At 30.6% G+C, this 23,946-nt stretch overlaps 3 protein-coding genes across 9 annotated transcripts; 2 read left to right on the top strand and 1 right to left on the bottom strand.

Moving 5' to 3' along the window:
• Positions 1-5,148: 5,148 nt before the first annotated feature.
• On the bottom strand, positions 5,149-8,308 carry LOC100795176 (photosystem I assembly factor PSA3, chloroplastic). The gene is made up of 3 exons (XM_041008172.1): positions 7,656-8,308; positions 6,705-6,869; positions 5,149-5,723 (listed from the first exon to the last, which is right to left on the bottom strand). The coding sequence occupies exons 1-3, from the start codon at positions 8,139-8,141 to the stop codon at positions 5,403-5,405; spliced, it is 972 nt and encodes a 323-aa protein (XP_040864106.1). The 5' UTR covers positions 8,142-8,308; the 3' UTR covers positions 5,149-5,402.
• Positions 8,309-9,681: 1,373 nt separating this feature from the next.
• LOC100795708 (pre-rRNA-processing protein TSR2 homolog) lies at positions 9,682-12,171 on the top strand. Its single transcript, NM_001255184.2, is given in 5 exon segments — positions 9,682-9,743; positions 10,076-10,326; positions 10,413-10,501; positions 10,674-10,787; positions 11,698-12,171. Coding segments are annotated over 4 exon segments (606 nt in total). The 5' UTR covers positions 9,682-9,743; positions 10,076-10,142; the 3' UTR covers positions 11,917-12,171.
• A 1,172-nt stretch (positions 12,172-13,343) lies between these two features.
• LOC100796230 (deoxynucleoside triphosphate triphosphohydrolase SAMHD1 homolog) lies at positions 13,344-20,958 on the top strand. 7 transcript variants are annotated; one of them, XM_014765600.3, is made up of 21 exons: positions 13,344-13,452; positions 15,017-15,154; positions 15,283-15,320; positions 15,410-15,432; positions 15,702-15,806; positions 16,995-17,101; positions 17,186-17,237; positions 17,348-17,432; positions 17,648-17,738; positions 18,256-18,294; positions 18,449-18,516; positions 18,653-18,715; positions 18,846-18,901; positions 19,004-19,077; positions 19,232-19,324; positions 19,420-19,521; positions 19,753-19,833; positions 19,935-20,026; positions 20,144-20,159; positions 20,487-20,597; positions 20,693-20,958. In XM_014765600.3, exons 2-21 carry the CDS (start codon positions 15,032-15,034, stop codon positions 20,801-20,803), a joined length of 1,530 nt encoding a protein of 509 aa, XP_014621086.1. In that variant the 5' UTR covers positions 13,344-13,452; positions 15,017-15,031; the 3' UTR covers positions 20,804-20,958. The 7 variants fall into 7 exon arrangements, with proteins under 7 accessions (XP_014621086.1, XP_003542695.1, XP_006594280.1 ...); XM_006594217.3 differs by having other exon boundaries at positions 13,362-13,452; positions 14,969-15,154; XM_006594220.3 differs by having other exon boundaries at positions 13,362-13,452; positions 14,969-15,154; positions 19,938-20,026.
• Positions 20,959-23,946: the final 2,988 nt, after the last annotated feature.

Genomic DNA, 23,946 nt, shown 5'->3' on the forward strand with positions numbered 1-23,946 from the left:
TTTTTTTACTAAGACAGAGAGACAACATATTCTATGGAAAAAGTTCAAATTGATGGCTTTAATACTGGGTGTAATTTTTCTCCGAATTTATTAATTGTGGTGGTTTTTGTAATTATTATTCATTTTAGGATTGTAATAGGTGTTAAGACTTTCGAAAGTCCCAACATCCATTGTTACTTTTTTTTTTAACTAAAGTTGTAAACTTTGTTACGCCTTTAGTTTTTTTTTTTAATTTATGATTTCATAAGTTTTTTTTTATATTTATGGCATAGTAATTGTTTTTTTTTATATTCATGAATTTGAAATCATAAATGTTTTTTTATACTTTTTACGTTAATTTTTTTTTAAAAAATTGTAAGTATTTTTTAAAGTTAATTTTCTTTAAAAAATTGCAAAAAAAATTAATTAATTAATTAATAAATAATTTTTTTTACTTTTTTAGTTTTATTTAATATTTTATATTTTATATTTATATTTTTTTTTACTAATGTTAGGGAATTTGATTTATTTTGTAAATGAAAAAAATACTTAAATCAAATAATGAAAAACAATATAATACATTAATATAAAATAAACAATACAACTTAAACAGAAACATAAAAAAGTAAAAATAATATTAGTCCTTACTAAATTAATGTATTATATTTCTTTTTAATTTGTATTTCCATTTTATATTAATATATTATGTTATTTTTATTTTAACAACAACTTTTATTATTAAATTATTATCTATTGTTAATATTAAATTCATTTATACAATAAAATTAATATTATTTAATAAATTATAAGTTAATATTAGTAACAAAACATTTTAATATTTTCATTCAAATTTTAATCAACTTATATCAATGTATTATATTATCTTTTTTTATGTTTCTCTTTAGTCTTTTAAAATTTAAGTATTTTATATTATTTTTTTTCATTTACAAAACAAATAAAATTCCTTAATATTAGTAAAAAAAAATATTAAATAAAACAATATTCAAAAACTATATAAAATATTAAATAAAATCACATAAAAAATATATACAAAATATTAAATAAAACTAAAAAATAAAAAAATTCATTTATTAAATAATTAAATCAAAAAATTATTTACAATTTTTAAAAATTTTATCTTAAAAAAATAAATTTACAATTTTATAAAAAAATAAAGATAAAAGACATTTACAACTTCAAAATCGTAAATGTAAAAAAAAAAAACTTTATGACTTTAAAATCATAAATTATAAAAAAAATAATTACAATTGTAAAAAAGGTTAGGATTTCACTTAAAAATTAAAATAAAAAAAATTATAATAAATGATACGACTTCTAACACATAAATCATAATTGTTATAACTTATCTCAAAATGGGTAATTATTCAAAAACTCCCAATTGATAAATTTGAAAAAAAAATTACAAAGGGTATTAAAGCCTCAAATTGATTTCTAGATGACTTGTTCTTTTTCCTCTTCCACTGTCATAAATCTCTTAGTTACTCTTCTACCAAAATACTTACATGATTAACCTTCACTTTAAATATATATGGTAACATAGGCGGACATCATCTTGAGAGGATACTCAGGTTGGAATTCAAGGCTGGCTTTGGAGATTTTTGATGAAATTTTCTTCAAGATATAGACAAATTAAAACGACATGTTGAATATCATTTCTTGTTTCCCTATATAAATGTTATATCATAGTAGGCGTAGCTCATGCATGATGAGTATCATAGATTGGATTTGATGTTTTATGGTACCTATATTTCAAGTGATTTTACTTTCTAAGAACTCTTTAAAACTAGTAATTTATAATTGAGATAAATTATAATCTAATTTGTTCGCTTGCCTTTTTTGTATTTGTAAAGTATTTATTTTTTATTTTTTTTTAAAATAAAACGTTTCTTAGCATATCCGTCTAAAATAGTTCTTAGTTTCTTAGCTAAAAATCATGTACCATTTTTAAGAAAATTTTTTATGGAACCATCATCGAAAGTTTTAATTTTCAAGTCTTAATTTTCAAGGATGTTAGTTTAAAAAGACGGTTCATAATCATCTTTAAAAGTGCTTTAAAATCGTCGTTACAGGATCTTTTTGTAGTAGTACAAATTCATGATCTTTTATCATTTTTTATTGTCAATTAAATAGTTATGGAGTTCGAAATATGTGTTGTATCTCTATAGTGAAAAAGCTAAACTATGATGATACTAACCAAGTACGTCACCAGGGGAAAAGACCTTATCGTTAGGGCAATCAGACACAGTAAAGGTTCCATGTTAACATATTTTGTTTTCCCCGCATGAACCATGCTTTCCCAACCACATAGGTTACCGGTGGTACATCTGCATGAAGCATCTCGGAGGAATACGCCAACATTATTGCAAAAAGTATCGTTATTGCAACATTGCCTCCTCCGTGAGCCATTTTTTAGTTGCTTTAACAGTACTATAATGTAAAAGATATATGCATGATCGAAACATAGAACCAGGGAAGGGTTTTATAGTTGAGGAAGCTCCCAACCTTACGAGAAATTATTGCATGCACCGATTATCACATCAGCTCAACAATCGTGGTTTGACACGCTACAAATTTGCATGCTTCTGATTAACGGAATTGTTGACCACTTAACGGAGTTAATAAAAATTTAAAAAGAATAACAAGTTTTTAAAAGAGCAAATGTTTGGTAAAAGAAAAAAAGAGTAAGTGTTGTGATATTGATATTACACTATAAGTTGTGAAACTTATGAACTAATTTTGAAAACATTGTTCATGACTTTATAATATTTTTAGTAATTGAATAAATATTTTTAATTTTTTATAATAAGGAACTATCATAAAATTATAAATAAAAAAGTAAAAAATTTAAATAATATGAAATGGTCATATTATATATTTTTTAAGATTAAAAAAGCACTATTAAATTTAATATAATATAATTTATTTAGTTGAATTAAAAATTTAATTCAAACCAGTTTTCACCAATTTTTATTTGGAATCCTAAATGTTAATGGTAGGCAGATAATTTTCAAATTTCTAAATCCTAAATCGATAAAGGTTTTTAAATTTTTAGAATCCGCAACCAAATACATAATCCATAAGAAAAAAATATTTTACCCTGAATTTAAATATAAACGAATCTCCATGTATTTTATTTTATTTAATGAGTTATTTCTAATATATCCTTCATTTACTAAGAGTTTTAATTCTAATTACTTTAACTTTTTTAATATCATAATCCAATGAATGGCAGTTTGGAAAAATAACTTATTTATTTATTAAGATTGGTTCAATTAAACATTATTAACCAACTTTCTTAATTAACTGAAATAAATTTTTTTACTTATTTATAATTCTGGAAGGAATACCTTTTTTTTCAACAACAAAACATGTTTTCTTTTTTGGTATTAACAAGAAAACACGTTTGGATTATAATATCTCTATCTTTATTATAATTTATCTATTAATTTGTAATGTAATATGGAGTAGTTATTCTTAAGGTGTATGAAGTTTTGATGTACACATTTTTATCCCATTTTATTTATTGTCGTCGTAAATCTTTTTTTTATCTTCTAACTATTCTTTTCAAACAACTTATACCAACAGTTAGATCTTACAAATCATCGGGCACTTACTACTATTATTTTCTTTAAACAAAATCTTAACTAGTATCCTTAAAATGCTGGTTAAAGAACTAATAATATAATTTTTTTTTTATTGAAATGCCTAAAGTTGTACTTTCTATCATTTTGTTTTTGCATTCCCCTATGTTTTTCTTATTATAAATTTTCTCTTTTAGATTTTTTAATCAATACTCTTAGAACACTTATTAGCATCACTAACAAATTAAAGAGAGTCACAAAATGCCTCTTTTCTACTAGTGCAATTGCTCTTTTTAAAACATGTTTGAACTGTTCCTCTAAAAAAACATGTTTGAACTATCCCTTAAAACAAGAGAATTTACTCTTTCTAAATTTTTATTAACTCCTTCGAGTCGTCAACTATTCTGTTAATTGCAAGCTAGCAAATTTGCTGTCATGTGTCAGACTGGTTGGGACCATAACTAAGATGGTAGTCCAAGATTATATAATTGTTTGAAGGATATTGCTAACCAGTGTATTTAAAACATTCATTAAAGAACTACAAGAATAAAATATTTATTTTATAAAACATAAGAGAGCGTGAAAAAAGTTAAAGAAAAATTCAATTTTAATGAAAGTAAGATTAATTTTGTAAAAGTGTTATTATCACTTATCTATTTATTAGTTTTTCATATTAATTAGGTTCTCTCTCTTTTACTTCCTTTATTTTTTGCACAAAATACTTGTTAATAATTTGAAAAAAAAAACTAGTTTAAAGTGATTATTTTGAAAGAACCGAGAAACTAACATATATCAAAATTAAATATTACAGTATTAAATAGTATTAACGATAGAGCTATTAATTAAATATTAGTACTTAATAAAAATATTTTAAAAATTGATACAAAAGTATTAAATGATTTAAAGACATTATTAGGGATCACAATTGAGTGAGGCAGACATAGTTAGCATGCCTCCTCACCCATCCCGTTGGATAAAATTTCGTTGTGTGCCCACCCTATTAATATGGTGGAGCATTAACAACTGCAATCATGGACACCCAAATTTCAATATTTCTATAAAATAATAATTAAATCTAACGAATTTATTTAATTTGTATCCATATGAGGTAATAATAAAAGGGGGAGGAGAGCTTAAAAAAACAAGATAAAAAATAAAGTAGAAGTAAGGGGGTCAAATTGGATGTATATAATCAGATCATTATAAGACAACTCTTGTGTTTGGTAAGGTTTTTGATGAGTTTATAAACTCCTTTAACTAAGTTATAAGCTACTTCAAAGTAACACCTAAATTTTATTAGATATTAAAATCATTCATGTGCGTTCATGATTCATTCAATAGCTAGCTTAAACTTTGGGATAGTTGGTTCATGTCTAAACTTTATCTGATCAGCGAACGATTCAGATTGATGTTTGTTAATATTCCATTTTAACTTGTTTAGAGGTGAAAGAGCTGCATACTTAGCACAATACATTGATACAATAAGGCTCTTTTTCCCTGGGGTGAAACAATTGGGCTATTCATTTCAACAGTGAAGGTGAAGGAAAGAACTAGATCACTTCAAGAGTTTAAATAATAAAATGGCATTGGAGACATGCATTACTTGTCCATTTATAATGCTAACATAAGTTACATGAAATTTCTGCATTTTCAGAAAAGTCATGACCCCACATTTCAACATGTATCTGAAAAATAATAGTGTGATCTATGATGACTGTCTTTTTTCTTTGAGTAGCCCCCAAAGGCTAAATCGGCTTAGTTCACAAAATATAATTTCATTCAATGCATCACTGTGTAGTGGAAATCACAGGCTTCACCTAGTTAAGTCTCACTATTTTGTTGAAGGAACTGAAGGTCTTTCATTTGTAGTTCCACAGCTTCTTTTGATAGAGGCTTGAGTTCTGAAACATATTCATCATCAACTCCTGCTGCTACTTTCTCTGCCTTGTCTTTGACAAGGCGCCGGATCTCTTCGCGTTGAACTGATGCGAAAACAGCGCCAAGCATTGCAGTCAACAGTCTCTTGTCTTCTTCCTCTATGGAGTCCTTTCCAAAGCAACACACATAGATAGCATCAAGAGCCTTCCCAGCTCGAATCTCCATTGGGACAGCAGGAGGATCAGCGTTTTGCCTTGCCCGTCTCTACAGTGTTGAATATAATTTTTTGAGTTGTTAGGGTAGTGGCATATAGATTTAGTTTCAGTATAAGCAAAGCACCAAGCATACAAGGTGGAGCATTAGTGACACACTGCAAGAATATCATTCATATATCTTGGAATTGTTTTTCCTATTCTATTCACTTGATAACAAATAGCACTTCTCACAACACAAAATGAATGAAAATTTATCCAGGAGAATGACACATGAGGGTATTAGCAAAGTTTTTTGACATTGTAGTAAGCTGTTATGTTAGGAATCCTTTATTAGTGTATAGGAGGAGGAACAAAACTCAGTAAGGATCTAACACAATTCTGTTAGATCAGTTAATACTGTTAGAGGCAGTTAATTCGGTTAGGGAAGTTAGTTAGAAGAAGGATAAATAGATCCTCGAGAAGGTAGTTAGATTCAGCATTGAGCTTGTTTGTTAAACAAGTGTCCTTGTGAGAGAGAAGAGGGCTTCTCTGTTTTACCTTTGTATTTCTGCAGATTGATGAACAAGAGGAACATTCCTTCTGTTCTTCTATCCAAACACTCTCTCAATCTCTTTCTTACTACCCAGTTAATACTTTCACTAGTAGAGGATTCCTAACATGTAATAGAAAATTGTCTTTATCAGAGAACGGATGATTTGATTTAGGCAAGAGAAAACATTATCTTTGGTAATGTAACACACGTTAATGATTCCCCAAACAAGAGAACAATGATAGATAAGCCTTACAGAAACATTTGAATAACTAATTATTTAAAGTAATTTCCTTAAAGTCAATAAGTACATGAACAATAGTGTTTGATGTTTATAGAGTTTAGATTTTAGACAACATATTTTAGAATGAATCAGTCACTTAATGCAAACTGACAAGAGTTCCCCTTCAAATGCAACATAATAATAAAACTGAATAGCCTTCAAAGATGGATAAACTCAAAATTAGTCTAAGTGATAGATAGAGATAGAGAGCAACCAACCTCCTTTGACTCATTCATCAAAGCCATGAAACTCTGCTCCTCAAATTCAATGTCATTGGAGATCCGGAGCCGAGCCACCCCTTCCAGAATATCCTCGGTTTTGAGAAGACCTGCACCAATGGCTGCTAGCCAACAGCATAACAGAACATAGAGAGGATCCCCTGCCTATCCACAACACACCAACACCAAGTCAAACACCCATTCCCCATTAGCACAACAAAACCAAAACCAATTGTTGCCACAAAACAATATGAATAATAACAAAAGACAAAAACACACATAAATCAACATCATTAACATTCAAATTCGATTATGGGGTAGGAATTAAACATTTCATCACCAATCTCCATCAGTTTTAAACTCGTGGAGATTGAGTTTTTTGAGCATGAAATCAACCTTGTTAAGTTTAGCCACCAAACCCAAGATTAATTAATTAGAGAAAAAAAATAAACACAGTTGTTTAAGTAATTTTGGTGTTATTCTCTAAACGAAATTGAAGTTTCTGCTCTACAATCGACATAATAAAGGTTTGCATTAAACATCTTCATAGGTCACCAAGGTGAAACTTGAATTCTGATCGGTAAACAACACTCAAAACATCTAAAACTGCATATAAGTTTGAGTAAATAGTAGATGCCATATATGGTAATTTTATTGACTTTTACAATAACAGCCTTAAAAGTTATTCCTAGGATGATTTCTGATTGATTAATAATGTAAAAACTGTTTACACTATTTTAAACTCGGGTTTTGTTTATTTGTTATTACTACTATTAAGTAATGAGTTACTGATTGATTGAGAATTTACTGTACATAAAACTCAAACTCTTAATTAATTTCCCAACCTTAATCAATTTTAGATTACAAAGATAGAATTTTGACATGACCATGCAATGAAGCTCATAAATTTGATTAAAGGGTGTTAGGCAAAAGAATGAATGATTTACTCACCTTTCCTCGTCGGTCTTGGAACTCATAAAAGGCAGTGGAATCAGTTTCGGAGCACTTCTTTCCAACGCGCCTTCTGAACTCAGCAAAATCCACGAGGTCATCTCCAACGCCACCTTCATCACTCAGGATCCTGGCAATGAGTCCCACCACGGGGAGTGCACCAATGACCCTGTTGGCGAAACTGCCTAATGTGTTGGGGTTCTCCATGTAGGCTCTGATAGTGAATTGCGCAACTCTTGAAGTGGAGTGGACATGGTGGAAGTGGCGGCGGCGGAGAGAGTGTGGGGAGGTGAATTTGGAGGAGGAGGAGGAGGAGGAAGAAAGGTTAAAGAAGTGGGAAGTGAGAGATGAGAGTGGTGAAGTGGACTTTAAAACCACCATGTTTTGCGAGTGAAGGTGGTTGAGTTTGTGGTTCTTGGCCTCTCCTTTATATATGTTATCCACTTGCTGCTTGCTTCTTCTCACTTCATCATGATAGATTGTCATATAATTAGGGGTATTCACAATCAAATCAAACCGGACCAAAAACCACAAATGCCTCAAAACCAAAATTGTTTTTGTTTTTTTATTTTTTCAAACCGCCTGATATACTTCATTCGCAGTTTAAGATTAAAAAAATAATCAAACCAAACCATTTAAGTACTCTGAGTGTCTCTATTTTTTTATGCACAATAGCTATATTATACACACGACAGCATTTTGTTTGAGGCACACCTACACACACTTTCTATTGTTTAAACTTTTATCCATTTATATCATTCAACGGGTTATTATTCAATTTTGTTTAATTAATAACAAACTTTTTTATTTTTTAATATTTATTAGCAGAATTTTAAAACTGTGAAAATCATACAAAATTGTAAAGATTAATTTAATTTGGTTCAAATTTTATAATTAATTTAAATTGAATCAAATAGTGTCGCACTTAATTTTTTTATTTGATTTGGATTGTTTTTAAACTAAAATAACACCAAATTACATCGTGAACTGCCCGGCATATAATCATGATTAATTATCTCATGTCACAACTCCAGTTTAATCTTTAAAACATTTTAATTAAGACAGAAAGATGGTAGACACATTATTAGTGATAAAAATAAAATTGGCCTAAACTGACCTGGCTCACAGACTAATAAAATAAAATAAAAATGTAGCATAGCCTTTAAAACAAAAGGGGCACAAGGGTAGTGTAGTCTTAGGCAATTGCTTTATGCACTACATTGTTTGCTTGGTGCAACCCATAGGAAATAATAATGACCCTGAATGGACTAATATGCCCTTTCATTAGTCTTACTCGAACACCCCATAATCTGTCTTCGTTCCTCTTATGCCGCACCCCAATCTCTTCCTCTTGTGCTGCTCCTTGTTCATAATAGCAACTCATAGCACCTCCGCCATTCGTTGCTCCACGACGATAGCCACCCTGCAACCTCTTGTGTAGGCACCACAATTGTCATTGTTGATGCGACTTCATAGTTAAAGGTAAGGGATTATGTGCAATGCTTTTGGTGTCTGGTGTTTCCTAGAATTGTCGGTCCATAACATACAAGTATTCTTCTAGAAATGTAATTTAGAATGCTTATTCCGTAATATATATTGGTATATTAAGGAACATGCCAGAATACATTTCCAAAATACATGTATATTATGGATGCATTGATCCTGAATATTACATGTATATTGGAACTCTATTTGAGAATATATGTTCCATAATATATTATGAAATAGGCACTTCAAAATACATATATATTACGAATGAACGATTTTGCAATGTATCATTCTGGATCTCCAATTCTGTATTATGCTAGTGGGTCTGCACCGATGAGCTTCACTTCAATGACCTTGTTGCTGACAGAATCAAAGGGGTAAGCCCGTGGTGGAAAAGGGTGATGTGGGAATATAAAAATTATGGTGTGCATAAAACAATTGCAACACATACACTCCAGGCCCAAACCAAGACGCTGCTTCTTCTCAGTTCTCTCGAATCCGGAATCTTAAATCCTAAATCCCTAATCCCTAATCAATCGCATGTTCGAACCCCTAATTTCAACCCGTTCTTCCTCAACGTGCGTCGTCAGCGACTTAAGGGTAAGGCCTATTTTCTCTTTTGCTGTTAAATGATTTGGCCCGTGACAGCTCTACTGTCTGCTCGCATTTGCTGTTACAATGATTCTCTAGTTTTTTGGTTAATTTTTAAATTAAACAACTTGATGAAGAAGACACACACACACACACATATATATATATATACATTCTTTAGACGTTATTTCTCTTTAAATGATTTTTCTGTATCGAACACTTTTAATTTTATCTGCAAAAAATAGTACTGTGCAATGTGCAGATACACACACTACTACTTTCATATATATGTGGGTTTTTCGTATAAGTATGGCTTCACCAATAGGGCATGCTTGATGCAGGTTCCTTTGGAAATAAAAGGGTTTTATTGTGTTCTGGTGACACATTGAAGCAGAGATAGACAAAGCGATGGAGGGTTCACGACGGCTACATGGACAGTCTGTAGGGGTTTTCAATGAAGGGATTTGTTTAGTTTTATCTCGCTGGTCTGCTCTTCGATCGGCCGTCGAGAACGAATGGGGTGGCCGTGAGTCCCGCCTTAAAGCCGATCAACTTGCCAGTGGCATTCTTAACTGGTTCACTCAATCAAAAGGTATATCAATTAACACAACAAGTCACTTTCGTTTATGTTTCTCCACTGTTTTTATTTTTTTTATTCTTTTGATTGTTGCTGCCCAGAGCCACTTTATATTGATGACTTAGAAGACATACTGGATCAAGGTATGCTTTCTCTCAATGTAGAGGTCGAGGATGGCAGCGTCGAGGAGGTATAAATTTTATTTTGAATTTGTTGGCCTCAAATTGTTGCATTAGTGTATACATGAGTAAAAAGGTTTGAGTTACTATATTGCATTGTTAGTGACTTGTTTTTTATATATGTATCCTTTGCAATGTTCACTTGTTCTTATTTTTTTCATATCCTTGTTCATGATTATGTAGGTAGCTGAAAAACTAATGGTTATGCATGAAGAATTCTTAGAAGGTAATTTTAGTTCTTTTGAAGATCTCAGGAAAGCCAATCTTGAGCAAGCTACTCTTCCTCATGTAACACAGGTAAATTATATCCGCGGTATGCTCAGAATGGAACTTTACTGTTTTATATAATCAGATTAGATTCATAATATCTATATCAAATTTAGAGGTCATTTACTTGCACTTTTTTTTTTCTGTTTTCAAAGATTTGTATAGGAAATGAAAAAAGTGCAAGTAAAGGCTCCCTTAGGTTTTTCAATTTCATATAATGGGGTATTTTAAAAGGGATGAACATTAAGTTATTATTTGATGTGACCCATGATTTTGGTATCTCCTATTCTATAACTATCTGCAACAAGATCTTGTGGAGTGATGTAATGTTTATAGTATTATATGGCCTTTACACCTTTATGATACTTAAGTTACTATGACAAGGTTGTGTTATATGGAGTAACTATTGTGCACCTCAATGCAAAATGTCATCTATTGCCTCTCTTCTTGACTATCAACCTACCTGTCAATTTTAAGCCTTTAAAACTTGCTACTGTTACTTAAAACACAACCTATAATTTTTGCATTAATTTGGGTACTTCTAGTATTTCTGTTTCATTCCTTGTTGCATGGCATAGAAGTTGGAATTATGGAATATATTCACAAAATACAAATAAATCCAGAGTCATTACATTTCTCTATGTTCAAAATAAGGCAAAAATTATGGCGCATCATGTGAGTAGTGATGTAGATAAATTGGACGAAAGTTATGGTTTTTTTTTTTAAACATGATAGCCCCACCCCCACCCTCGAAATGTGATTAACTTTTCTGTTGATCTCCTAACATGATGGTATTTATCAATTGTCAATTTGGGACATGTTTACTGAGCATATTTAGTTGTATATGCATTTTCCCTTTTTTACACATGACCCAAGTAACAATTGGATGATCTTCCACTTGAATTTGAATCTAGTAATAATGTTAGACATTTTGTCTTAGATTGCAAATGAAGACGATACAGATGAAGATGGTGATGATGATGAAAAAATGATTGTGGATGATAATTCTTCAAAAATGAATCTGGATATTTCAACATCCGATTCAAACATGAATTCAGTGAACAGGCCAGTTAATGAGCCTCTACCAAAGGTTTCAGGTGAAGCAGATGATGGATGGGTTGTAGTTTCAAACAGAAGAAATAAGGGAAGAAAAAATTAGATAAAAAATATTTAATTTTTGTAAGGATGTGTATTCGTCCGTCATTTTTTTTTGTGCTTTTTGAGGTATTGCAAACCTTCTTGAGGTGTGTAACTATGTATCCGGATTTTTTTGTTTTACTTATTTTAATGTCTCCTCCGTGTGAGGTCTTCAGAAAAAAAATGGATGAGCATATATTCTAGGAAATCCTACATTATTTTTGTCTGTTTATGAAACATTTAATGTTTGTAGTTTATGCTACTGAAAGTTGTGCCATATCTTTTCCAGTAAAGTTGGGTCACCTTGCTTGTTCTCCTGCAAGCACACTTTTCCACTTAAAATTATGACTCACCATTATCAATAACAGATAATCTTCCATGCATACAGATTTTTCATTCTAGAGCACTGACAAGTTGATCTTTGATTCATATTCACAAACACATCCTAAATACTTGTAAATAATTTGAAAAAGAACCTAGTTTAAAATGATTTTGAAAGTACCGAGAAACTGTCATATCAAAATGAGGTACTATTGATTTGTATGAATGATAGAGCTATTAATTAAATATAGTTAGTATAAATATTTTTAAAAATTGGTACAAAAATATCAAAAGATTTAATGACATTATTAGGGATGGCAATGGGAGCCTGTAGACACAGTATAAAAATTCGTCATGAGCTTGCGCCACACCTGTATGTTATCCGTGGTTTTTGTCAATATATACGGGTATCCAACAAAAAGAAGGCAAAAAAAATCCAAAATAGGCCAGCTGAGTCCAATACAAAAAAAAGGAAATTGCTTCCTGCACTACCTGTTTTTGCTTCCTGCTGAGGACAATAATACCCTTCTTGTTACTCTAATGCGCACCCCATTTCAGCAGTGACAACCCCTTTCCCCATTGCAGCAGCACCACTGCACCACCACCACAACCCCTTTAAATCCATTGCGGCGGTGACAACCAGATCAAAACACAAGGGAACAGGAATATGATTTTTTATTTTATTACAGAATGACTATTCTGGAAGTGTATATGTATTATGGAATAACTATTTTGAAATAGGAACATAAAAAAACCCTATTCTAGAATAACTATTCTGGAAGTGTATATCTATTTTGAAAAAACATGAGTAGTTGTGTCCATTCGAGTCTTTTGGGAGTGTAGGAAGTAAAAGCAAAAAAAACAAATTTTCAAAAACTGTAGTGGGTCAATGACCCAAATTCACATTATTAAGAAAATAATTATACAATAAGATCATACAAAAAAAAATGGAAAAGGCAATACTGTCTGCTCATTTTTAAATGATTAGACCAGAGTTGCTGGCACGGCACCTAACCCTATACGTGCAAGCAACCCATCACTGTCAATAAGCAATTGTCATTTGAGAAGTTTTGAAGACAAGCAACCCAATACTGAGCCCATTCAATTTCCTACCCTATAAATAGAGGAGAACACAATGCTTCACAAGTTTTTTGCATAGATAAAAATAGAGGAGGTGCCAAAATTGTGCATTGTAGCTGAATGAGCAAGTAGTGGAAAAGCTAAAAAGCACATTCTGGTATGTCCCAATTACTAGACCTCAATTATATGCTATCGCTTCTTTCTCATACTTGTAGTGTTAGCCTACGCTAGGAAGGAAACAAAATTTTGAAATTTAAATTAGAAGAAAAGAGAAAGGAAATAAACTTTTAAATTTTTATCTCACCAAATCAATTATTATTATTATTATTTTTAATGACACTTTTAATTCTATTTATACTAAGCAATAAATGAGTAATTAATAGAAAATTTAATCAGTTAAAAAATGAAAGAGAAATCGGATGGTTTACTATTGACTAGTTTTTGCTGCAAAATAAAATATTGAACTCATGAAAAACGTGATTTCAAGAATAATAATGTTCGTTATAGATGTGTTAAATTTTAATAAAAATAAAAATTGTGTAACAAGCAAGTGTTGTTATATATGTAAACAGTAAAAACGCACACGGCAAAAATGATTCCAATTATTAAAGTAGTATAGTTTCAGCAAATCCTAGTTAGTGGTCTTCCTTCTTCTATTGGGAGTTTCAGAAAAAGTTGACTTAACCTGCAAGCATAGCATATTCACATTGACTTGGAATAACTTAACGAGTTCAGAAACAATTAGCTCATTAGTCAACTCGACTATATTTTTCAAAAGAATTACTCTAAAATCTTACTAATTGCTAATACTTTCCTTCGTCACTTTTCCACTGTGTAAAAATTTACCCAAACTTAATTATTTATTAATGCATCCAATATAAAATTCATTAAAAAAAGTCTATGCACTATCTACCTATTATGTACCAATAACATAATAATAAAAAAAATATATACAATAATATTTATGTTAACTTTATTAACGTTTCTAATAATATATCTACCTTATTGGTTGATCATGTATAAAAATTAAATCCATTCCTAAGCATTAGGAGAAAAAAAATTACAGTAATTTTTATTGAGTTTAATTGAGATGCATTATGAATGTGAAAATTACGTTATTAACTATTAAAAAAAATTATTTTTGAAATAATTTTTAAAATAATTATTATAAATGTTAGTAATAAAATTTTCATATAAATTTTTTTACGCAATTTTCATACAGATAATTTGTGATTCAAACATAAATGCCCCTAAATATATTATTTACTTATTTATTAAAATATTATTTTTTTAATGTTTTTTTCCTAAATAATCAAATTTGTATAAGAAAGTGTGATGTACTGATAGATTTATTTCTAAAAATAAAATTCAAATTTAGTTAATAAAGATATAAAAAAATATGATAAATTAGTTTTATAAATCATTTAATAATAAAGTAATTTTATAAATAATTTAATAAAAAATTAATTTATAAATTTTATAATTTAATGTGAAATTAATTTTTAAATAATATAGTTTATTGTCAAAATAATTTTTTTTAATGACAAAAACATTTTTTTACGTATTCATATATCAAATTTATATTTTTCATCAGCAACAATTTATCACCCCATCATCTTTGACGAATTTGGTATTTACATTTTTTATTTTAAATTTTTGAATTCTTCTGGTAGAGTTGAGAGTTGAGAAGAACCTGAAGCGTGTATGTGTATTGTTGATAGCAGAGAAAGAAAGATATGGGTGCATACTGCAACGGCAACGTTTCGTTGTCACCATCCTACGACGTCGCTTCAGCCCAAGATCCCAGGTTCTGCAAGCACGTTCACGACAACGTCCATGGCAATATTTATCTCGATTCCGTAATTTTCATCAATCATTCAATTTTTTCATTTTTTTTTTCGAATTTTACTCTCTTTTAGCTACAAAGAAAGTGAATATGCTGATTCTTTATTATTATTATTATTTTTGTAATTGTTCGGTTTTGCAGCTTAGTTTGAAGTTCATTGACACTGAGCAGTTTCAGAGGCACGTTTGAAACTTTTTGTTTTTCTTTTGTTCCGTTTGGTTATTTGTTAATTGTGTGGTTTTGTCTTTTTTTTTTGTTTATATTGCAGGCTTCGCGAGTTGAAACAACTAGGTGAGTTAATCCACGTTTCTTGAATCCAATTAATAAGATAAAGTGGTTTAGAAACTACTTTGAAATTAAATACTCTTGCATTGTATAATTACTTGTTCTAGGTTATGTTTTGTGGCATTTTGAAGTTTTATTTTCCGTATGAACTTTAAAATAATTTGTTTGCTTTTAGATGATTGAATTGTTTTTGTAATGGTGGAGGTACTGCTTGGAATTTGTGTACCTTATGAAGGAACTTAAGTTAGAGAGTGGACCGAGATTTTCAATTGTAGTTGCAGGTGCAGTTTTGTTGCCATCCTTGACACTACGGGACATTATAGGCAAATGTGGTTCATGTGGCTGCAAATGTGGTTCATGTGGCTGCAATTGCGGTTGTGGTGAGTCAAAAGACCTTGAGGTTGAGGCCAAAATTTCAGATGTGGACCATTTTTTAAAACCACTAGTGGAACATTTTTTGAACATTTCCCTGGCATGACTGTTTGTTTTGAAGTGATTGGAATCAGGTTAATACATAAAATGGAGTAAATAAACTATCAATTACTAGGTTGGACTGTTGTAGTATTTATGTTATTTTGTTTTAAATGCTAGGTATTTAGGCTTCTCTTTTTGGCAAGAGTATTTTGAATGTTTTCTGTCAGCTGAAGAATTTTTTGGGAAAGTTGATTTTGCTGCTTTGGGGTTTCAAATATATTCTACAAAGTATGTCAAGATCTTGACATCTTGTCATAAGTTCAATTTTAAATATACCAAAAGAAGATGCTTTTATTGGTCATCATTACTCATTTTTCATGTGTGTCATGAAAAGTCTTGTGTACTTTTAATGAGTTTTACTTGCAGGACATGAGTACCATTCATGTGTATAGTAAAACAGGTTTTAGAGTTTTGGAAGTTCATCCATACTTGCATTATATTTTAGTTTTGATATTGAAATGACACTATGTTCAAGAGTATAGCTTCACAATTTGGTAAGAGTGAAACTGTTTTTGCTTTTCGACAAGATTATTGTTCCACAAATTTTGCTTCATGATGTGAAATTGTTAGTGTATGTGTGTGTGTGTGTATTGTTTATAATTATTATATGCTATTTTATAGTACATTGGTAGTGCCATGAAAGAAGAGAAGATATTTCTTAATTTTCACTATTGTTACTAAGAGGAAAACACATGTTGAGTTTTATGGAAACTTTTAAAATAATTTTTTATGCATTTATGCTATGACATAACTAACACAAGGAGGTCCACTGTTTGATTCCCTGCTAACTACTGGCACTAATAAATCTATCAATATCAATAAAAAATTCTCCTCTGTGATGCATTGGAATATGACAAGGATCATGTGAAATATCCGCTAGGTCTCTCGGAAGATACTAAGTTTATTTTTTTGGTTACAAAGTAGTTTCTGTTATTTTCATGTAATCTGTATGAGGAAGACTGTTGGTGTAAAAGGTGATATTCAAAACTGCTTCAAACACTGTTATGTCATTGATGCAAACATGACTTGATATCCCCTTTCGAATATTCAGTATGTATGATCTCTCCAATAAATCAATTTGTTTTATGTTTCAGGTTTTACAAACATGGTTTATCCAGGTGCTGTGCATTCCAGATTTGAGCATTCTCTTGGCGTGTATTGGCTTGCCAGTCAATGTGTGGAAAAGCTTAAAACTTATCAAGTATAAAATTTTATTAAATATTTTACCCTTCTAAAGGTAAAAGTCTTCTTGACAGGATGCTAACTTATGCTTGTGATCTTGCAGGGCTTGGAGCTTGGTATTGATAGATTTGATATTCAAACAGTGAAACTTGCAGGTCTCTTATGTTTCTTAGAACTTCTGATGATTTTAATCCTATATATATATATATATATATATATATATATATATATCTAATCTTTGCCATGGATGCCATCATTTCTATAGGACTTCTGCATGATGTGGGACATGGCCCGTTCAGTCACTTGTTTGAACGCGAGTTTCTTCCCCAAGTTATTAGTGGTTCTGATTGGTAATCTTATTTTTATCTTTTTTATGTATTCTTGCATTTAATGATCTAATTTATTTCATTTTTCTCTGTATCTTTTCCCTCATAATGTTTAGAGAAAAGTTGTTATTCTGTTTGCATTTGTAAAATCCTCAATAAGATATTTAAGTTTTATCTGATGTCTTAAATTTATATTCTCATCATAATTAATTTAATATGTCATATTTTGTATGTTGTAGGTCACATGAACAAATGTCAGTCGATATGGTTGATTATATTGTTGATGAACACCATATTGATGTTTACCCCCAAATGATAAGAAGAGTCAAGGTAAAGCTACTATTTACCATTATCTTTTTCCTGCATTAGATTAAGTGTCTTCTGATTCTGAGCATCACTTCTTGATCATTATCTTCATGAAGTCTTAGATAAATTAATTGACAAAGTTGTCAGCATAATAGATTAGGTGCTTAGTTGATGTGGAAACAACTTTGTTTCTAGCTTAGAAGTGCTGAACTTCTTTGAAACATAATAAGCAATAAATGTGCATATAGCAAATAGTAGTTCTTTTGTTCAATGGTAGTCTTCAGTAGGAAATGTGTGTTCAAGGTTTGCCCTGGGCATCTTCAAAACAGGTTTAGAAGGTTGTCTAGCTTCCATTTTCCCATCTTCTTTTCCTGTGTGAGGATATCCTAACTAAGTTCAAGGAGCAATTAAGCGGGTTTATGTTCACATAGAGATATAGTTGTTCACTTATTCTGCATAAGAAGCATACTGCATCTCTCAGATAAATGGAAAGTAGAAAGAGGTTTGCATCTTCATCCTAATGGGTGGTTAATGTTGGCAGGAGATGATACTGGCAAGCTCTGAATATGCTCCTTCAATGGTAATGTTATTAATTTATTCTATTTTATATTTTCTATTCTCATGGTGTATTTATTATTAGTTTTGATGGATGATTTTGTTTATTCTTACCAAAGATATTTGTTACCAATGTCTCCTCTTTCTTCTTTTATTTTTTTCCCTATTTGTCGGTTTAGAGCTCAAGTGAGAAAAGTTTCTTGTATGATATTGTTGCAAATGGCCGAAATGGAATTGATGTTGACAAGTAAGTATGGTAAAATTTGACAGTCAAATCTCGTTTATAATTATTTTGTATATACTCTGTTTCTTGTATTCTTTGGGTATCTGAGCATTTGACTTATGCTATATTGTAACATTTTGTGGAAACTATTGATTTACAGGTTTGATTATCTTCTTCGTGACTGTCGAGCTTGTGGTCTAGGATGCAACTTTGAATTTCAAAGGTTTCACGAATTTCTTTAAAATAACTTGTTTCTTATCAGTGGTTTGATAATTTTTATTAGCTAGAAAGTAAACTTAAATAAAGGTTATATATCACTCCTAGCATCTTAAATTGTTATTTACCTACAACAGGTTATTGGAGACAATGCGGGTTTTGGATGACGAGATTTGTTATCGTGCTAAGGACTGTTAGTGTCATATCTCAAACATTTTTTTCATAATACCTTTCTGTTTTTCTAATTCAATAGTGTTTCTAATTGTCCCTTGCTTTCGGCTGTGCAATTTGCTAGACCTTACCATCCACAAAATGTTTGCCACTCGTGCTGATCTTTATAGAACAGTTTATACACATCCAAAAGTGAAGGTATGAAGTAGTTATTTTATTAGGAGGGTTATTTTATTTGTTCATTTAGGTAGATCCCTGTCCTTTCTTTTATTTCCTTTTCCCATGTATCTGATATCCATAAACTTACCCTTCTTGGCTTTTACAGTTTCTAATCCCATCTTGATGTTTCCAGGCAATAGAGCTTATGGTGGTTGATGCACTTGTTCACGCTAATAGTTATTTGGGGATTTCGTCTAATATACATGATCCTTCTGAGTACTGGAAGGTTATGAGAGGGCTTCTTTCAAATAAACTTTTATTAAAAGCATTTTTACAATGTTCATTTGAGTCATGAAAAACATAATTTACTTAAAAATGCAGCTGGATGACACAATAATTAAAACTATTGAGACAACTCCAAATCAAGAACTAAAGGAGGCCAGGGAGTTGATCCTGCGCATTCGAAGGAGGAATCTGTATCAGGCATGTTTTTAACCTGTTGATTTTCTGTGATTATTGGTTGTATGCTGCAACTACCTATTATTTAGTGATATTTTCTCAAGCTGTTCGCCACGATTTCCACACAAACTATTGTGTGGCTGTATTTAAATTTACATTACCCTAAAATGCTTGTGTGATTAACATTTTTGTCTCTATTCAAATATAATTGTCTAGTCTTGCTGAAGTTCAGGAAGTTTCTCTTTTGTTTTGCAGTTTTGTAATGAGTATCCCGTACCAAAGGATATGCTGGACAATTATAAGAAGGTCACTGCTCAAGATATTGTTTGTTCTCAGGTCTTCAATCTTGTTAAACCTTCTCATTTGCATGTATACTCTTGATTCTTGCTCTTCAATGAGGAATTCCATTTTGTTTTATATGTAAAATCATTTGACAGAAGAGTGGTGGAGTTACACTGAAGGAGGAGGATGTAGCTGTTTGTAATGTCAAAATTGATTTGACTCGTGGAAAGCATAATCCTCTGGAAAGGTATTCAGCAAAGAATAATCACGCATGCTGAATATAGACCTTCTGTTTGTTTTAACTTCCTAATATCATATCCTAATGTATTATTTTTCTATCTTCTGGTGCATATTTCTGTGGCAGCATCCACTTTTTCAAGGTACATTGATGAACCTTCCTAAGTATCTTTTATCAAGATATTTCATCAATAATCTTCTATTTTAATTGGTTTTGCTGGTGTCTATATTTTATTTATGGATTATGCTTTCTTTTTGGACTAGTAAACCCTCTCAGCTCGTGCAGTTTGATGGTTTCCAAGCTAATTATTTCTAATTGAAACCGTGTTTTATTACTTATTTTGGGATACTTTGCTGCATTTGTTGAAAATTATGGGAATTAAAGTGTGCTGGGCACCTTATGATTGGTGTTTTGGAATTAAACTATGCTGCTAGCTGTATTACATTTACTGGTTCAATCATGTATTCAGGATTATGAAAGTGATGAGAAATTTACAATACCTGATGACCGTGTAAGCCACTTACTACCTACATCTTACCAAGATATGATAGTTAAGGTGTATGCCAAAAAGCCAGAACTGGTTAGTTGAATTGATTATTGAATCCTATGCAAGTTTGAACTTCATTGCGTTACACATTCAGGTTGGATTCACTTTTGCTTTGTGCAATCCTATAGGTGGAGGCAATTTCAGAGGCTTTTGAAAATTTTCAGTTGAAAACTTATGGGATCAAAACACAGGCACATTCAACACCACAGAAGAAGCGTCGATACAATTCATTTATATAAGGCTCATTCAACACCCTTCTTTTCCTTCTTTGTCCCACCCTTTTTTGGTATACTTACATTTTCCACAGTTGAAATGTAGTATAAGTCAACAGAAACCAATGCTACTCGCTAAAGGTTGTATTTGAGTTACGATATCAAAGAATCAATTACATGTATAGCAATGTTAAGTGTAACAGCTTCATTTAGCTGTAATTAGCAGTGAGAGCAATCATTTTTTGTCACTGCTAGTTGGCAGTTTCAACTTGCAAATGTTTACCAAATATCTTGTTCAAATTGTACCAGTTTCATGGATGAGAATGCATCTCCAGTGTACCCTTCTATACTACTAACTACTAAGCATTCATTACGTTAATTACAACATAATTGTGTCTAGTTGGAAAAAAAAAAGCCAGCTAATTAATTAACTTGATTTCAATATACAACATAAACTTATTGGATAAAACTCAGAGTGGGATTTGACCCCCAAGGCAAGGAAATAATGTTGGATTGCCAAGTTGACTCCTTATGGCAGAATATCCAACAGCATATGCGTCTCGTGACCAAGAAAAATTTGTGGTGTTGAATCCACTTAAGTCATAGGCCACGGTGCTTATCTTAAAATCTTAACATATTTCATGCCTACATCATGATGATATTTGGTGAATTTTTCCGTTTTCAATGATATGAACTATTAATATAAACTTTAATCTTTAATTTGTTTAGCTTTTTCTACCACTTTTTTTGGGCCCATTATGTGTATTGGTAAGGGCCGTCTTAGTTTTTTTTGCTTTGGATGGTCTCTAAGATCACGGGCGGTACCACTTACAAGTGATAGCTCTTAATAAAAATCTCAAGCATTTTGCGATTCAGTTGAAACTTGGCCTCGTGATTCATGAGTATTTTGAGACTTGAGAGACATCTTTTTTGGTCACATTAAAGTCCAAAGTAGGCTTTCACGGGTAAGCATTAAGCATATCAACATAGGGACAGCAGTGTTACTTACCCTTCTAATTCAAACCTGTTCCTCTTATCTTCTCAAGGTGTTCAATATATGTGACAAACAATTTTATAGGGTTAATTTATTTAACTGTTTGAAATTATGCCAAAGTTAACATTTGAATGGGAATAACTATTGCCATTTGACAGCAACCAAAGAATCGTTTTCTTTTCTTCCTAATTTGGAATATATATCATAGAAATGAATAAGATTATTGTCTATTTTTATTTATTGGTGAAGATAAATAAAGTCCAGGCTGTATTCTAAATTATGATATGTTACTTTTTTATACTCATGATTCCAAAGCGTTAACACCGACTAAAACATCGTGATCATTGAAAATTTCTGAGCACCTTAAAGGGAAACCAAATCAAAAGAAATCCTTGGTTTTGGTTCATCCATCTATGTTTGATATTTCAGTTTTCAATCAAATAATCGTGATGATCCTAGGTTGTGTAGGTGATCATGGCCTATAAAAATTAGTTTGATTCTTAAATTGACACCTTGCTTGATCTATGCTATTTTATAAGAAGGAATCATTTTTATTTTTTAACTTTCCTCTTTTTCAAACAAGCAGTATGGGGTAACAGAATATCACATTTGGTGGCCAAAACTCTCAGTTTGCTTTTTTTTTTTTGCCCTCGTATTTTTGTTTTTTTTGTTTTTAATTTCTCATGCTTTATTTAGAACAAAGTAGTACTTCAAAATTCAAATGCAACCTTCCCCAGATGACATGTTCAAGCTTGTCATTGAAATTCTCTTTCAGCAAAAGGAAATCTTTTCCCTTTACTAGAAGAAGTCTTAAACAAGCCAATACTAGAGAGACAGTTGGTATTGTACTAAGCCACTCGGGGTCAAATTGGCATTGATGGTAAAGGACGGTAAGAAAATAGACCAGGGAAAACGAATTGTGAGAATCCATTTCAATGATGAGTACAAGAAGAAGCAAATAAACAAATTTGCTTCTTGTCACCTGGATGCATGCATTGATGTCTCCGAAGACTTTTCAGTTTTTACACTGACCAGATAATGAGCTTTTGCCAAATGAACTACTATGTTCTCTTTCTCTCATAATAAAGAAAAAAAAATTATTTCAATATAATTATTATTTTAATTTTTAATATAACATTAATTATTTTGTTAGTTATATCCCTTATAATATTAATGATTAAGCTGGAAAAAATTAAAAATGAATTAATGATCAAGGATAATTTTGTAACACTACTATTAATTTTCATTCATTTTTTAGTTTTTTTTATATATGTACAACAACCTAAGAGGACAATTATAATAGGACCAATGAAGTTATATTTTACTCTTTGTTTTCTCCTTTTGAATTATTACTATTTTTTTAAATAAAATTTCATTGTTTATTTTCTCTTTGATGATATACTTGTTAGTCTTGCCTCAATAATTATTCTACATATTTATTTTAGGATAAATAGTATATTTACTGTTAGTATAAATAATTGTTATATTATTATTTAATTATAAATTATCGTGTATATTAAATTTATTAACTTTAATAATAACTACTTAAAATTATATTTATCATATTTTTTATTGGTTGACAAAGTAAATATTTTACACTTGTAATTCATAAAAATTAAACTCTTTATTTTATCTTCAAAATAAATTTATCCCAAAAAATAATTTATCATTTATTTTAAATGGGATGCATGCACACACACATGTACAATGAAGCAAAGAAATTGAATCACTTTTTCTTTAACATATGAAGCTTCTGTAAAAAGGAAGTTAGTAACATAATTCATTCGCAGTCACTCGTCTAAAAATTGCAAGAAATTTGTGATGGTTTTGTCTGACGTAACTTGTATTATCTTTAGTATAATAATTTCCATTTCACAATACATTACTTATTTTTACTTATGGAAAGTATTATTTGTTTTTGTTTGACTATTTTGGCTCCCATCATTTTCAGTTTAAACATGTTATTTTTCACGTAACTTTGAGTATATCAAGTAGCCTGTTGACAAATTGGAGTTTTACCATTCAATCCTATAATAAATTGAAAAACAATAATATACGAACACTTAACATTGTAAAATGTCAATATTTTATTGATAGCAGTACTTATTATTTTTCTTTATCTCTTTTTCTTTTATCATATCACATTATTTATGATAATTACCTTTTTCTTTTACCA

The sequence above is a fragment of the Glycine max genome, chromosome 13, assembly GCF_000004515.6.
Source record: "Glycine max cultivar Williams 82 chromosome 13, Glycine_max_v4.0, whole genome shotgun sequence".
In the NCBI taxonomy this organism is placed as follows: domain Eukaryota; kingdom Viridiplantae; phylum Streptophyta; class Magnoliopsida; order Fabales; family Fabaceae; genus Glycine; species Glycine max.